Source organism: Myotis yumanensis, unplaced genomic scaffold (genome assembly GCF_028538775.1).
Source record: "Myotis yumanensis isolate MYYU_CA2020_CCGP unplaced genomic scaffold, mMyoYum1.0.hap1 SCAF_8, whole genome shotgun sequence".
Lineage (NCBI taxonomy): Eukaryota > Metazoa > Chordata > Mammalia > Chiroptera > Vespertilionidae > Myotis > Myotis yumanensis.
Genome location: NW_027223759.1, coordinates 12595445 through 12613642, shown reverse-complemented (window position 1 = coordinate 12613642; position 18198 = coordinate 12595445). Strand labels below are relative to the sequence as shown.

General features: G+C 40.3%; 1 protein-coding gene across 1 annotated transcript in view; it reads right to left on the bottom strand.

Annotated features, from left to right (window-relative positions):
- Nucleotides 1-18198, bottom strand: part of PARD3B (par-3 family cell polarity regulator beta) — a 907609-nt gene that overhangs the window by 143566 nt on the left and 745845 nt on the right. Inside the window, exon 20 of the mRNA XM_070421939.1 lies at nt 7422-7724. Coding sequence (XP_070278040.1) covers nt 7422-7724 — 303 coding nt within the window. The remainder of the gene's footprint in view (nt 1-7421; nt 7725-18198) is intronic.

Below are 18198 nucleotides of genomic sequence, written 5' to 3'. Positions count from 1 at the left end.
CAGGGAGTTAATAAGTATATTTGAACAGAGTACTATATGGCATTAATCTTTAACTTTTACATTATTAAAGGGAAGTGGGGAAAAAAAAGGAGAGAAGTCATCTAGAGGTAATCTGTTTGTGCTGGAGCCCATGGAATGACTCCCGCAAGCCACTTCCAATTCCTTTCTCCCTTGCCTTTGGGGTATTATTTCTCAGGATTCTTTTACAACTGGCAGAGACTTTTAAAAGGACTTTTTGCCAATAAGAAGTTGTCCCCTAGAAAATGTTCTGAAAGGGATAAACTTGACTGACACATTCCACTGGCCATTTGCCCCATTCTCCTTGGAAAGTGGACATGAAGCCTAGAGCTGCAATAGCCATCTCAGAATCATGATGCAACATGAGGGAAAGGCCCAAACACTAGAAAGCAGAGGAGAAAAATTAAAAGAAGCCACTTTATGAGGCCAGGGTCACTAAATTCCTTAAAGGATGAGACAAATATATCAATTGAGTTTTCTGTTGTTTACAGCCAAATGGCGTCTGCCTTGACATGTTGTTATTGACAATTCTTCTGGGGCTAGTCCATTCTGTGGACAAGTGTTGAGCCCAACTCCAAACCATATGGACATTCAAGTGACATGGCAGGAAGAAAGTGTTGGTTCTAATGACCAGCTTAGGGACAGCTAATGAGCTATGGTTTTTAACAAGCAATTGACAAAAGAGGTGAGTAATAACTGTTCTTCACTTACGTACATGATATGATTGATCTAAGAGAATCGGTGCTAGTTTTTTTGCCTTTTGTCCCCTCACTTTGTTTTTGTTTCTAATGATTGAAATACACCAACAGGAGTTTGGGCTCCAATTAGGTAACCATTAACCAAGTATCCATGGAACAGACAGAATCTAATAGGTTCCTATACCCACAAATTTAAGACTCAATAGCTAGATATAATCAATAACTTTTCTAAATAGTTATAGTTAGTTCAATAACCTTATTAAAATATAGCCCAATAAGATGTATCTTATTCTAATAGTTTAAAGTATAATAGCCTTCTTAAATAGTTATAGTCAACACTTATTAAACTAGGTACTGGGATAATTTTATTTAATCCACAAGCAATTAATAGGAAATAGGATGCACCGTTGTCCCTAGTTTGCAGTGAGAAAACGGAAACTTTGAAAAATTAATACATTTGAACCAAGATTCTAAAAAGACCAAACCTCAGGTCTTCCCCAAATTGAATGTATATGCAATTTCATGATTTTTACAATATATTCTGTATACATCTCTATTCTAATAGAACACATTATACTGTGATTATTTTTATATGAGACAGTTTCAGCTCTTAGACTAAGTTCCCTGAAGGTAAAGATAGTTTCTAAACTTCTTTGTATGACTTAAGAAATATAGCAGATGCTCAATAAAAGCTTCCTACAAACATTGGTGAATATCTTCTGGGAATTCAAGGCTGCTTAACTGTAGTACCGAGGAGCTGTGTGCCATTTGCCACTTTAGTTTAATAGCTGCTGCGTATCAGTCAATAAGTATTTAGTAAGCATATACTAAGTGCCTAAAATCACACTGGATCACAGAAAGCCTTATTTTGCATAATTAAATCTAAATGGGCACATTGGTTATGAATATGTAGAAGAGAAAAAAGTTATCGATAGGATTCCCAAGAGCAACCCTTTCTTGTCCGGATTACTGGATTGCTAAATCAGGAGATACTTGGAAACATGGTGTACCTTAATATCAGTAAGGTATTTGACAAAGTCCTAATGTTCATGGATGAACTGGAGAATGCACTCTAGATCACAGTAGACTGGATTAATAGCTAACAGTGTTGATTAATGGAGATCTTGAATGATGAGTTATGGGGATTACACTTGACTTTGATCAAACGATCTTTTAATGACATGGATGAGTGCACAATGATTAAATATAAGGATGGCATAAAGTTACAAAGGATAGCTAATATATTGGAGGACAAAAATAAATACTTTAAAGTATTTTATTGGCTACAACAATGGGCTAAACCTAATAAGCAAATATTTAACTTAAATAAAGAGAATATCTCACATCTAAAAAAATTATTGTACAAATGACTGGATTTTTCACAATATATTGAGGAATCTGGCTTGATAACAACTCAAGTGAAAACAAAATATATAAAAGTTAAGGCAACTGATATAAAAGTTAAGTCCATTTTAATAAGTTTAAAGGATTAAGGCCAACAGAGGCAAGAGTCCTGTTGATCGCTGGGCCTTTTTTTCTGACCATACCTGAGATATGGTGTACATCTCTCCATGCCATGCTCAATAGACGACAATCATAAATTCCATAAACTTAGTAGTGTTGAGTGTTTTCAGAATATGGTTACCAAGAGTGCTACAGGCTCGATTATAATATGTGACTAAGACAAATAGAAGAATTTATCCTGAATAAGTTATTCTATTTCTCAAGGTTATGTACATGTTTTCTTTTTCTTCCTTGTAAGGCCAGCTCTGAGCACAGAGCCTGGCACGTGTTTGGAGTTGAATAAATGTTTGCTAATGAAGAGGTCACGCAGTCAATTCAGATATCTGAAGAGCTACTAATGAGACTCACATCCTGTGTCCAGGTAGATCAATCTAGGACCTCTGGTAAATGTTACATAGAAGCAGCTTTTGGGTGGAGACAAGTGGGCATGTGTATGTCAATTAGAGTGATTTGAAAGAGGAAACGGATGCCTCATGAATTCTTGTCACTGGAATGTATGGGTCAAGTGACATCCTGTGAGGGATTTTGTGGAGAAGATGCCTCTGCTGGATGGGACATGAGACCTCACCATCTAAGGTCCCATTCAACTCTAAGATTCTATCAAAGCATTAATTATTTATTGAATATAGATTGTTCCATAAGGAGATAATGGTGAGCAAAAGCAGGCAAGGTCCCTGCTCTCAGGGGGCCTGGAGACGAGACCAGTGGTCTCCAAAATGGGCTGTGTGCATCCCAATTGAAGGGAGGAAGAAAATATTAGAGTTATTACTTATTAATTTAAAATTTTTTCATTCTTTTGTTAATTTTTATATTTTCTATCCTATATAATAAAAGGCTAATATGCAAACCGACTGAACGGTGGAACAACCAGAGGAACGACCGGTCGCTATGACATGCACTGATCACCAGGGGACAGACACTCAACACAGGAGCTGCCCCTTGGTGGTCAGTGTGCTCCCACAGGGGGAGCATTGCTCAGCCAGAAGCCAGGCTCACCGCTGGAGAGTGCAGCAGCGGTGGTGGGAGCCTCCCTGCCTCCACAGCAGCACTAAGGATCCCCCAAGGGCTCCTGGACTGCGAGAGGGTGCAGGCCGGGCTGAAGGAGCACCCCCCTCCCCAGTGTACGAATTTTGTGCACTGAGCCTCTAGTATGTTTTATAATACATATGATACCTTGCATATCATTCAGAATCAAATACATATATTTTAGGGAATTAACACCCAAAAACATTTTAACTTATACATTGTGTGATCAACCAAGATGCTAAATAATCATGTGAACTAATACAAATTGCAACCACATCAAGTGCCACCACTTCTATTCCCCTTTGTGGGGCTAATCTGAACTCATTCAAACATAAAGCTTTAAGGTTCATACACTGTGGAAGCCCTTGAGCTGCTGCTTCTGCTGCCGTGGAGACTAACATATTGTAAACCCTAAGCAGTTGTCAGGCTTTTGGGACAGGACTTAGCCCATGCTATGTTCATATCCTGGAAGGATTAGCACTGTGAGAATCCAGGCCTATGATTCTGTTATAGTGATAAGGATTTTTTTAACTACCATCATTTACAGATGAATTCTTTTTTTTTTTTTTTATTTTGGAAGAGATTTATTATTTCCCTGATTAATTAATCTCTTTTTGAAAAATGAAAATAGTTTCATAATTTATTTTTGACAAAATTCAATGCACAACCATTGAAAAAATTCAGATCACATGAAAAACTGAAGATAACAATAATCCAGTTACAGATACCACCACTGTTAAGATTTGGGTGAATATGTGCCTGATGTGCCAATTTACCCTTTGCTTTTCCCCTTTTTTTCTTGCCTAGAACACAGGCCTGAGGTCATGAGGTACAACAGGCATCTGTCTCCTTCAGAGGATGATGGAGTGGAAGGAGAAACAGCCTGGGCTTGAATGATGTTGTTGAGCCATTGCCAGTCCTGAGCTGCCTATCTCCAGAGTTCTTGTTGGCCAGCCATGTAACCCCCCAATTTATTTAAACAACTGCTAGTTGGGGTTTCTGCTACCTGCAGATGAAATCATTCCTAAGTGATACCAAATCTCATGTTAATATCTTCCAAAATATTAGTTTTGTTTCCAAAAGTTACTGAATAATCTAGGCTCCCCTTCCCTAATTTTAACTATATTTTTAAAAATCATGTACCAGTTCCTATATGCAGGCATACCTGTTCCAGATGCATCATTCTTTTCTCTTAGTCTGTCTGTTTAGTCCTATGACCCCCACTATACTGTCTTAATTGTTGACACTGACACTTCTTTTCCTCCTCTGTCTTTTATCCCTCACTTTGATTGCTATGTTCTTGGATTTTTATTGCCAAATCACTGCTCTTACTTTATGCAGCCTTCCTTTAAAAAATTACAGGTATGCAGTTTGTTTTGTGTAACCATGATTACTATAGTTGTTTAATGCCGGGGTGATATCCAGCATGTAGAAGGGTTCAGGAATACAGATGAATTCTTTATAAGCCAAGCTTTTCTTAGAAGAGCTGAAAGTTCAGGGCCAACCCTTGAGAAGCAGAGATAAGAGGCAGATGTTGCCTCTATTGAGAAGCCACTGTGGGACATACTCATATGATATATTCCTGTGATATAAAGATATATGGACAATAGAGGTTTGTTTCATATAGTGGCACAAACACATGCAAAAAAATTGGAATATAACCTCCTCTGGACTGGAACCTTATCTTAGTTATCTTTGTATCTTCCCTAGAGTTTACTAAAGTAGCTAGAATACAGTAGGTACCCATCAAATATTTATTGAAAGAGTGAAAGATTGAACAGATGAAAAATGAATGATGTGCTTTTAGTTGTACATATAGTAGGTTTAGAACTCATAGTTCTCAATTATGGACACTGTTAGGGACGATCCCACAGCAACTATCTTCTTAGACTCACCTGGTCCCAGGCATATCAGGAAAGTTCATAATGTCATTGATAAAGGACAGTAATAATAACAATGATAATTATAATAGCTAACATTATGAATGCTTATTATGTGCCAACACAAAAACTTCTTGCTTTAAAACTTAAAGAACAAGGAATAGAGCAATCTTCAAATATAATTAAAGATAAGGACAGAATAAAGTAATTCAGAGTATAAAGAATCACACTCTGATCACTTATCCAAAAATATGGCACCTGTCTGAAACTCCACTGAAAGAACTTTAGATCACTGATTAATCAGTTAACTGCCACAATATTTTGAATTTAATTTAAAAAGGTCTGCCACTTGCGTCTATAGACGCTTACTAGTATGGTGTACAAATGGTTAAGACAAAGAGGTCAGAGTCAAAGGAAAGACTATTGCTTGTACACATGTCTGGGCTGGGCAGTAAATTGAATATTTTTTCTGACATCATTCTATTGTGGCTCCAGTTATGATTATCCTAAGAAATTTTTTTCCTGGTCAAATCTACATGGGTGCAAAGTAGCTTCAGGATAGTGTCTCCAAGTGTCCCAAAGAATAACCTCAAGATCTGGGGGGAAATAAGCATTAGGTGACAACAATTTGGGGAGTGATAAGTGCTGAGTGTTTTGTGCTCCTCTTAGAGACTTACATCGCACATGAGTATATTAGAGATAAAAAGACCACTGTAAGGAAACGTGTTCAGTATTACTTAATCCAGAATTCTCCATAGCTTTTATCAACTAAACAATTTTTCAACAGAATGCTTCACATATATTTTGTTGGAATTAGGGTTAAGGAATACTGGCTTTTAAAGTTCCCAAAAAGAGCTCTGTGCTGGGATTCTAGCAGTGGACACATGGAAAGGGGATTACTATGAAAACTTATCTGATTTGGAGAAAGTAAGGTTTACTCTGGTCTGGGCCAGAAAAGACTCATCCTTGGTATTGTTATTTATATGACAAAAATGAAACCCCAAATAAAGACTTGGGAGAAAAAGACCGACTTTTAATCAGTTGTTTGAATGGACAGTTTAGTTATTATGGTGGTCTCACACAGTCATAGAAATTTATATTTTCATTTTATCCCAAAGAAAAACTTGACCATCTTTCTTAAATACTATCAACCTGGAAGCTTGACAGTAAGGATTAAAAATTGCTCCTTCCTTCCCACTTGGTTATTGGAAAGGCTCTGAAAGGTAATCAGTCTTGTGAAGCTACACTTTACAGTCTGCATAAAAATGCCATGATTTCCCTACCTCTCCCCAACCTAATTGAAAGTGCATAATATCACCCAGCTGGGGAAATGTAAACGGTAAACATACGCAATATATCATGCTCCCACACAAAAGCTGGTTACTAATAGGGACTGGGTGGCTGTCAGGACCAAAAGGAACCTGGAAAACAAGTCTTTTTCTTTTTCTCCATCTAGAATGAGAGCTCTTTGTGTCTGCCACCCTCCCCCCTACATCTCCTCCCCCCCAGACTTCAAGCTGCAGCCAGATTAAACCAAGGTCAGTCAACTCATTCCCTGCCTGTGTAATTCTAAGGGTCACCTAACAATGTATATTGACTAACACGCTCTTATATCAGCCTTTCCAGAGATGAAGCATTTTGCTTTTGGCAGGAGGTGGAGCTGGAATCATCTTGTTTCCCACCTACCTCAATTGTGTGACGGATGGTCCTATTATCTCTTGCCTTAGCTGCTATACCTAAAGATCCTTGGCCTTGTCACCTCTTATCTTTTTCTATTTCATCAAACTCCTATTGCCAAGATGTTCTCCTTTCCTACTGTTGATCATCCATGAATATCTGTACAGAATCACATGAGTATAAAATCTCAATCTTACTTTTCAAAACCCTCTGCACCTCTGCAGTGATCTATGATTTCACCTCAGTTATGCCTTCTTATATGTCATCATGCTCACCTAAGACTCCTCATCTCTTTTAAATAAGACTTTCACAGTAGGGTTTTTAGCTGAAAGTGTTCACCGTATTCCTTCAAAAATCACTCCCTGTTGTACCATGAACTCAACTTCTACTACTCATTCATGTCATCTTATAATGGGCTATTGTTTTATTTTTGATAGCCAATACCTTACAGGTAGGTCAAAGCATAGCACTTGTCAAGGGTACTGTGTCATTTCAGTTTTAATAGATTGAAGGATGTGTTTCTATATGCTTCAGAAGTAGAGATAATTTCAAACTTATTAAGTTAAAACTACATTCATCTTTCAATAAATTACATTACCTGTCAACTGGCACCGGTGGATGGTATGGCTTGTTGACCTTGGCATAGAGACCCTCTAAATGGTCTCTCTCTGGAGAGAGTGGACGGCCATCACGAGGATAAACCAGTGGTCCAGCCCGAGGGGGAGACGGAGACCTATAGACATTTGCTGATGCACATGGTTCCCGGAAGTGGTTCACTCTGGCATAATTGGGATCCATTTCATCATCGTCCATATCATGCAGTGATCCAGTTGTACCAGTAGCATAATCAACAAGACCTCTTGCCTGCTTTTCCCTTAGCTCCTGATGTTTTGCTCCAATCCTGAAAAATGTAGAACAGGTAACAGAGACATCTGTGAGTTTATATGCTAGTACAATGATACACTCTTCCGACTCTGTTCCTCCTAGTCGGTCACTTAGCTGTCACTTACCTGTATCCTCAAGACCACACCACAGAGAAATGCAAATAGCATAGTCCATGGGATTAATTTTATATCTATGGCCTTTATTTGTTAAGGAGTCTTTGCTATTATAGCAATGCTGTAGGTATTTTGACATCTTGCCCACTGATGCCTGGGATGATTGCAGAGTCAAGCTAATTTTCATTAACATCCCCTTCCTATAAGTGGGATGTGCTCATGGGAACAGTATATCTTTGATGTGATACTATGGAAGCCGGCCTTGGAATAGGGATGCATGTTAAAGAGTCCATCAGAATCTCATACTTTGTCTATGATGTCACTATTTGGCACTCTAGAGTTCCAGTGTATTCTTCTAAAGAAAAGAGCTTGTAAAAATTGATTTGAATATGAAAAATAAATAAAGAGGCTTTCTGGTTACTAAGAGCAGTGGGATCAGATGTAATTTATCAGAGACTCTTAAGTTTTTTTGGTTACATAAATGGGGATCATTGTGTCTCATTACATAGGAACTAGGGATAGAGTAAAATAGTGAAGAAATTAATAGACTCCTGACAGAGATGAATTGGCACATATAAATGAATTAAACACTACTACTGGCACAACTCCACAGCGCTAAAACCTTAAATGATATTACTGCTGATCAGTGTACTGTGTAGACTACTGGGAATGGGAGAAGAACAGTATACTTAGGTGGATTCCAAATCCATCAGAATTTTGAGCATTTGACATTTAATCTGGAAAGTGTTAGATCAGCTCTCCTAAATTCCCAGTTAGGTGTTAAAATGGAAAGGTCACTGTGTATCTTATAGGACAATGGTGATCTGATGGTGTCAGGAGGCTTTCAGCGCTAATGAGGGGAGAACGTAACCTTACACATCACTGGGCAAGCAAGGTGTATTGTGTACAGAACGAGAGAAGTAAGGTGATGAAAGAAAGACTCTCAAGAAAGGATGGTGACAAATCCGGAGTCCTGGGCTCAGAGAATACGAGAGGGCTGTGGGCTAGAAGCAAAAGATCTATATTTGCCTGGAGATATATGTCGAAGGCTTAGGTGAGGGAAAACAAAAACTGAACTCTCTCAATATATTCTCTTCAAATAAAAACAGCTGTTTTTGCACATTGCAGCTAGTTTTATTTTACTGAACATCAAACTCTTTGTAAAAATCTTTAAAAGCCATGATCTTTCAAGGTATTTTCTCTTTAGGCAGAATGGTTTTTTTTTTTTTTTTTTTTTTTTTTTGCTTTGTTTTTGGTAGAGAGGAGGAAAGGAGAAAAAAAATATAAAGAAAGGATAGGATAAAAAAAAAAACAGCATCTATCCTCAAGTCAACAGATGAAAATAAATGTCAGGATACTTTACTGCATCTCTCTTTGGACTAGGTCAAATCGTGTACCATACAGTGCATATAAATAATTAGGAGAATTCATATTTTTGCAAAGGGGAGTTAGAATCTCCAAGGGATTTTGAATGAAGATAAAAGGAAGATTACTCAGCAGGGCACCTGTTAAGAGGCCCTGCCTATCCTCTTTCAATGCATGTTAGCCCTAGATTCATGGATGTTTGTTTTGAATAATTTTTTGATAAAGGAGATAAGCTGCAACAAAACAATCTTCCCAGGGACAGTGCCAACTGGATTATCAGAGAATGCTTGCTGCCCTGGGATGATAGGGATGGATTTCCTTGCAAATAGAGTGCAGGACATCAATCAAGTTAGGGGGTGGGGTTCTGTGTGGTTACCATCCCTCCTAAGTGGGATGCCTTCAAGAGGAGTCATTCAGCAGAAAGATGAACATCTCATGGCTGCCACGTGGGGCTACACTTGTGCATTAATGAAAGAGGAAAACACCAAGCTTGATTTTTGAATATGACAGGAACAGAACACTAGTATCTGTGTTCCTTATTTTATCACTGCTCTTTCTTTGAGGCTTGCTCATTAATGTGAGCATGCAGAGATCCTTGGGTGAAAAGTACTCAAGCAATATTTTAGCTTGTATTTTTCCTTTTGAAAACAAAACCAAATTTCTCCTTGATCTTCTCCAGACCACTAAGTGTTGCAGTAACTAATTTCATGTTAATCCCTCAGTACGTGAAACAGAAATTTCTCTGAACCATCATTATTATGCCACATCTGAGGGTCTGTCCAAGAGGCAGAGGAAAAGGCAATGTTTGCAAAGGGGAGTATAGGCCTTCTGCCCCAATTCAGTGTAAGAATTCTAATTGTTTATAGTCATTTCCCCTTGGAGGTCTCCTTATCACTGGGAACTCAAGCTGTAAAAATATCAATTTTTCAAAATAGTCCTGGATAATATAGCCTTTTTATTGGGTGGTACCACCAGTTTCCCCATTCTCCCCAGTACTCTACCTTTAAATTGTTTAAATCTCCTTTTTCCCTTTTCCCCTATAAAAACATTGTTTCTTTTTTTCATTACACCTCTTGGATATCCTCTTTTGATTCAATTTCTTTAGTTGCAGTCTAGTGTTTAGGTTTTATATTGCCTACATCTGCATTGTCCAGTATGGTGATCATTAACCATATGATGCTATATAAATTTAAATGGGAACAAATTACCATTAAATAAAATTTAAAACTCAGTTTCTTGACTTCACAAACCACATTTCAAGTGCTGATTGGAAAAGGTGGTGAGATTAAGAAAAAAAAAATCTCACAGACACAGGTGATAATATGGTCATTACCAGAGGGAAGGAGGTAGGGGAGGCAGGAGAAGGTAGAGGGGGAATAAATGGTGATGGAAACAGATGACTTTAAATGGTGAACACACAATACAATATACAGATGATGTATTATACAATTGTACACTTGAAACCTATATAATTTTATTAACCACTGTCACCCCAATAAACTCAATAAAAATTTTAAGAAAAGAAATAGAATAAAAAGAAAAGGACAGGTAAATGAGAGAAAATATTTGCAAAATGACCCATTTAAAACTGGGCAAAAGACTTAAACAGATACAATCTAGACATGCCCAATAAGCAAAGGAAGTGTGTTTAACATTATACAGTAAGTCATCAGGGAAATGCCAATTAAAACCACAGTGAGATACTCTTACTAAAATGAAAGAGAAGGATAACATCGAGTGTTGGAGAGGCTGTGGACCATCCCGAACTTTCATGCACTGTGATGGCATCATCCCTTTGGAGAAACGTCTGGGAGTTCCTTATCACACTACACCGGCACTGAAGTCGTGACAGACAATTTACCTCCCAGGTACTCATACAAGAGAAATAACTACATATGTCCACAAAAATTGCTGAAGAACATTTGGTAGCAGCTTTATTGATCATAACAAGAAATAGAAATCATTGAGATGTCCATCCGTAGGAGAATGGATAAGCAAGCAGTGGAATCTACACTAATAAAAGAGAAACATGGTAATTGGCGTACGACCGCTACCCTTCCCATTGGCTAATCACGGGCAATATGCAAATTAGCTGTCAGCAAAATGGCAGTTAACCGCCAACCAAGATGCCGGCTAATTTGCATATTGCTGGCAGGATGGGGCAGCGCCATCGTGCCTGTCCCTCCGCCATCCAGGCCTGCTATCTGTGACCTGGATGGCGGGTGACCCAACCCAGGCCTGGCGGGGCGTGACCGCAGCTGTCCCCTACTGGCCAAGACCCCAACCAGCTCTCCCACCAGCAGACCGGGGCTGGCCTGGTGGCTTCCTCCCACAGTCACGCCCCCCAGACCCGCTGCTGCCAGCAGACCAAGGCTGGGGAGGCAGAGGCCCCCAACCCGCTCCCCCTGCAGACTAGGGCTGGGGAGGCGGCTGCTGCAATCGCCCGCACTCACGCCCCAACCCGCCTGATCACCCCCGACCCACTCCCGCTGGCAGACCAGGACTGGCGGGTAACCCTGGACCCGCATTCCCGCGGGCAGACCCGGGCTGGCGGCCGGCTGCGGCGTCCGCCCAGCAGTCACACCCCCAACCCTCGAGAGCGGGGAGAGGGTGGGGGGAGGGGGCGATCGCCCTCACTCAGGCCCCCAACCCGCTGGCAGACCAGGGCTGGCGAGTTGCCCTGGACCCGAATTCCCCTGTGTGCACCTGCCCGTGGGATCGCAGCCGCGATCACGGAGCAGGATAGGGCAGCCTGCAGCCAGCCCCTGTGTGCGCCTGCCCGTGGGATGCAGCAGCGATCACGAGCAGGAAAGGGCGGTCTGCAGCCAGCCCCTGTGTGCGCCTGCCCGTGGGATCACAGCCGTGATCACGGAGCAGGAAAGGGCGGCCTGTAGTCAGCCCCTGTGTGCGCCTGCCCATGGGATGCAGCAGTGATCATGGAGCAGGAAAGGGCGGCCTGCAGCCAGTCCCTGTGTGCGCCTGCCTGTGGGATGCAGCAGCGATCACGGAGCAGGAAAGGGCGGTCTGCAGCCAGCCCCTGTGTGGACCTGCCTGTGGGATCGCAGCCGCGATCACGAGCAGGAAAGGGCGGCCTGCAGCCAGCCCCTGTGTGCGCCTGCCCGTGGGATCGCAGCCGCGATCACAGAGCAGGATAGGGCAGCCTGCAGCCAGCCCCCCTGTGTGCCTTTCCCTAGGTAGTCCTGGGGATCCTACAGTAGGGAAGGGCGCCCCACCCTGGCCACAGCTCAGGGGAGAGTACAACATGCAGTGGAGGCCAGGAGCCTGAGGGATCAACAGAGAGGGGCGCCTGCTTGAAGCCTTCAGGGTGTGGCTGGTGGTAGGCCTCCAGCAGACGCACACACACACACACACACACACAGACACACAGCACCTACTCTGAGCTTCCAATGTGGTTGGGAGCAGACCACCAGTGGACACACACACCCGACAACTGCTCGGAGCCTATGTGGCGGGGCTGGCGGCAGGCCCCCAGCAGACACACATACACACACACACACACGGGGACGGCTGCACGGAGCCTCTGCTGCCAGACTGTGGCCATCAGTAGGACATCCACTGAGGGCTCCCAGACTGAGGGGCAGGCTTGGCTGAGGGAACCCCATCCCCCAGTGCACGAATTTCGTGCACTGGGCCTCTAGTGTTCATATAACAGCCTATAAATGATCAATAACACAAAATAAACTCCTGAAATACTCAACCATAAGGATGAATCTCAAAATTCTGATGCTTAGCAAAAGAAGCTGGACATAACAAAAGGACTTACTGCATGCTTCCAATGATAAGAAACTCCAGATCAGGCAAAAACAAGCTCATGGAGACTGAAATCAAATCAGGTGCTTCATGGCAGGGCTCCACTCAGGGGGAAAGGGCATGAGGGAACATTCTCGGGTGAAAGGAAAATTCTCCACCTTGATATACGTTCATCAAAATAGAACAGGGATAGTCTTCTGCTTAGTTAAGACCTGAACATTTCACTGTATGTAAATTATACTTCAATTAAACAACACAAAATAAAAAATGAAAACTAAATTTTAAAATGCCAATTATGCTACATACAGGGTGGGGCAAAGGTATGTTTATAGTTGTGAAACAGTTTATTCTTATATTATTATTTATTAATTATTGTATTATTTTTGTATTAACAAACCTAGCCTACTTTTGTCCCCACTCTGTATATACCCTTAAATCCATGTGATAAAATCTAAAATACTTGGAATAATTTATTATAAATGTACTTATATATAATTCTCCTTTAAAATATATCACCTAAAAATAATTATCATAAATTAACAGAATGAGTGTGATTGCTGGGAAATAATTTAAATTGCTTAAGGAAACACAGCCCTGTTTTTCAGGCAATTTAAACACTTTCCAAGTACTAATTTACAAGCCAGATATTGATTTTGATAAATACGTATCATTCTTATTAATCCATAAGCACATCTTCTAAATACTGGATAACTTGTTTAAGTCAATTACAAGATTCTGCATCTATCGTTCAACAAATATTTATTGAGCATCTACATGTTTTAGTTTTGTTCTTGATACTGAAGATTCAACAGTGCATACAAATCCTTGCCCTTACAGAATTTAAATTCTAGTTAGGGGAGGCAGAAATGGACAACAAAGTAAGTACAATAAAAAAAATGATGTTAGATGGTAGTAACTGTTATAGAGGAGAATAAAACAGGGGGAGGTATTGGGATGGTTGTGGGTAGAGTGGGAGGGTTATACTTTTAAATATGTGATAGGAAAAGGCACCCCTGAGAATATTGAATTAAAGCCTTGAAGAAGAAGAGGATGGAACTGTGTAGCTAGCTGGGGGAGAGTACTTCAGGCAGAACGGGTAACAGGTGTAACAGTCCTGAGGCTGGCAAGTGCCAAGAACAGCAGAGGCCAGAGTGAGAGAGCGAGGGGTTTGATGGCCAGAGTGGGAATGGGGGCCTAGATCCTATGGGGCCTTGAGATCCAGGGTAAAGATTTGGCTTTTACTCTCAGAGAGGTATGTAAAAAAAAAACCCCACATTTTATTACATAATAACAATGCCATCATCTCACTTAAAAATGAACAATGGCCCTAGCTGGTTTGGCTCAGTGGATAGAGCTTCAGCCTGTGGACTAAAGGGTCCTGGGTTTGATTCAGGTCAAGGGCACATGCCAGGGTTGCGGGCTCGATCCCCAATAGGGGGTGTGCAGGAGGCAGCTGATCAATGATTCTCTCTCATCACTGATGTTTCCATCTCTCTCTCCCTCTTCTTTCCTCTCTGAAATCCGTAAAAATATATTATATTAAAAAAAGAACAATGTTTTTAATGTCAGCTAATACCTAGTTTATAAACAAATGTCCCCAGGTGCCTAAAAACGTCTCTTTCCCAGTGGATTTATTTGAATTTGGCTCCAAAAGCTAATCACACATTAAATTTGCTTATGTCTTTTCAGCCTCATTTCCTATACAGAACCATACTCTTTTTCCCTTTTGTTTTTTTTTTTAATTTTCCATGCCATTGAATTGTTGTAGAGACCAGGCAGATTGTCCTATAAGTGGTCCCACGTGCTTCTTCATGATGTGATTTAATTTATTTCTCCATTCCCCCCCCCCACACACACACTTCCTGTTTATGAAAGGCAGTTCTAGAGCAACACTGCCCAAAAGGTCTTCCTGTGATGAGGGAAATCTGTATGTGGCCTGTCTAATACTTGACATGTGGCCAGTGTGACTAAGGTACACATTTTAAAACTTAATTAATTTAAATCTAAATAGCTACATAGGACCAGCGGCTACTGTATTAGGCAGCTAGAGGGTCAGTTACATTCAGGTTCAACTATTTTGGGAGAAGAGTACTGCAGTGGGTTGAACATTGGTCCCCAAAAGCAGGTCCATATTTCCCCCCTATACTTTGCTTTCCATATACCAATATCCAGAAAAAACTGCATGTTAGTGAAAAGAGATTTTTCTAATTTAAAAAAGAAGTTTCGTAGTAGTCTACTGTGTGAACAAGCTTTTGTTCCAATGAGTCCCATGTTCTTGGACATTTGGGTATTTCCAATTACAAATAATGCTGTAATAACAAATCTTATGCAAAAGTCAGTCCATATTTTTGTCATTGTGGCTTTCAGATGAATTCACAGAAGTAGGATTGCTGGGTCAAAGAGAAGTCACATATAATATTCCTAGATTATGACAAATTTCCTTCCATAATTGATCTATTTTGCATTACCACCTGCAATGTAGAAGGATGCCTATTTCTCTGCAGTCTCACCAACAGAATATATTGTCAAACTTTGAGATGTTTGATAAACATAAGTGAGAAGTAATATTTCAGTGAAGTTTTAATTAGCCTGTCTCTTATTATGTGACGCTGAGTATCTGTTCATATGTTTAAGGGCCATTTTCATTTCCTCTTCTGCGAGGTATCCCTATCTTTTGCTGATTTTTCTATCAGATTGTCATTTTCCCCCTTCGATTTTTCAAAGACCTTTGTGTAGCAGCAATATTAGCACTTTATCTGTGAAATAAATTGCATATATTTTTTTCTGTTTGTCATTTGCCTTTTATAAGTCCACTTAAAATGGTTGATTCGCATTTCATACTTTATATTTTACCCTCAAAAACTTTCTAAAATGCTGCTAGTTTTGTGTACCATTTCTTGATTGATTTGTCTCACTCAGAAGGTGTCAGAAGTGTAGTGCTGATTGACTTGACCAGGGCTAGGAAAATGTAGCCACTGGAATCCTCTTTGTTGCTACTCTGTGAGCCCAAACAGCAGAGACACAGATGAATAGATAGTAGAAGAGATGATTTGCTACCTGCAGTGGTGACAGTAGTTGGGGTCAGAAAAGGCTTTTCAGGGGAGAGCTATGGGGTAAAAGAGGTAGTATCATTAAAAGACATTACGAACTACCGGCTAACCAGCTTTCTTTTTTGACGGTGGAGATAATTTGTCCTGCTATCATTTCTGCTTTTATAATAGAAGCTGCAATTAGGTCACTACAATTATCCTTTGTTCCAGCAACCAGGCCCAGTTTCTTCAGCTTTTTCTTATGAAAGCCACTTTAAGCTGCAATATACCTGGTCAAGAAAAATTATGCCTGCTTTATTATGTGTAATATTATTATTATTATTATTATTATTGAGTCACATGCAATATTTGTGATCAATGTTTCAATTTGTCAACAAGACTATTTTAAGTGCATTCATATTTTTCACTACTTTCTCATTCCTGCCTTGGTATCTATAATATTTTCTAAATGATTATTTTTTTTCCTGTGCATTTTTCTTGTCATCCTAAACTAGACCTGATGTGGTTAAGGGAACTACATTGATGGGATAATCTATCACTTATCCTGTAATAAATACATTTTCTGGAAAGTAAAACTTACTTTCTACAATACTGACATGCAAACTCTTTAATGCCATTAATTGAATCTTTTAAGTAGACCTTTTCTTCATGTTTTTCTTTTTGCACACGGACACACATCTAGTGTTTCGTGATTTGCAGAAGCAAATAATGCTGTGCCCTGTGGATATTGTGTTTGACTAGGAATATTGTATGTGAATTTGTACCCATGGTTTGGGGTAAGGGTGATGCAAATGGCATAGGGAAGGGTGATGCTGGTGCTGATTGAAGCAGGTTAAGGCAGTCAAGTCTGGGAAGCCTATGAGGTCAGGTGTGGTCTCAGGACATTCTGATCCTGGAGATCCCTGAGCGGCTCACCAGGTCTTTGTGTAGGTAGGGTGACCAAGAAAAGATTTCCATATCCCACATGGTCCAGCTCCTACCGAATTTCCCACATCATATGGTTTTTACCTATTTGTCACTGAGTGCATTTCATATTCTACAATCATGGCGGTCATTTGCAATCCTCACCTATTAGCTGTATTTCTTACTATGTCAAAGGGCAAGATTCTCTAGTAGTTCCTCATTGCTACTAAATACTACCGTTTTGAGAGAATTGCCATTCAGTGAAGACTCTCTTATTATTGCAATTTACACTTTCCCTAAATTTATACCTCTCCCAGACCCATTAAACTTCCTCCATTGCTAATGTACTGAGTTCCTGTAATTTGTTTTCTCATAATGTGGACAAATTTCTCAGAAGTGCTTAGTAAACATCCTTTAGTTTTCACTGGAAAATTAGCCCCAAAGAGGGGGTGAGGGGAACAAATGACAGAGTGCTTGCTATCTTCTCTGATAATGCATGGCGCCCTCACAGCCACCCTAGACGGTGCCCCTACCAAGGGTCTCATTAGGCAGCGAAGACATTAAAAGAGGTCCAGGTTGCTGGCCTAACACTGAAGAAAGAGCTAGGAGACTCTGCCCTTGAGAGGGCTCTGCGGGTTGAATAAAGTTCATAAGTTATTGATGTGCTTTATTCTTGTTCATTATGCTTATTGTTGTGACATTTGTATGTAGCAAAAAATAGCCTTATTTTTTATAATTCCCCCCATTTTTGTGCATCCACTGTGGAAAGCAGAGGGGAAAGTAAGTTTTCTGTATTAAAATGATCTGAAATACAGCACTTTTCAATCCTAGGACCTGCCTGAGGTGATATCTACAAAAATAAATGGCTGACTGTTGACATGGTACTGGTTTTCATCATATGGAAAAGAGTGAGAATAAATCCCGAATGCTGACTGTTTGAGTTACTTTATGTCTACATAAACTTCCTGGGGAGGAAACAGGAAGAATCCAGAGAATAAAAGGAAACTAGCTACATTTCCTTTCCTTTCCCTTCAAACTCTTCTTTTCCTTCCATTTGTCACCTGGAATTTCACACCTGCCAGTGCTCCCCTGGACGTGTCTTTGATCTTTGTCTCTAAAAGCTTTTCACATAAAAATGTGCTGATGCACAGGGAAAGTGGACATCCACACAGCAAATGCGGCTCTACTTCCTTTGTTTTCTTAGCCGTAAATGCCAGATGTCTTCTTGGGAAGAACTCTGGCTTTAGGAAGAGTTCTGGAAGGACTATCAACCTCCACAGGGCCTGGA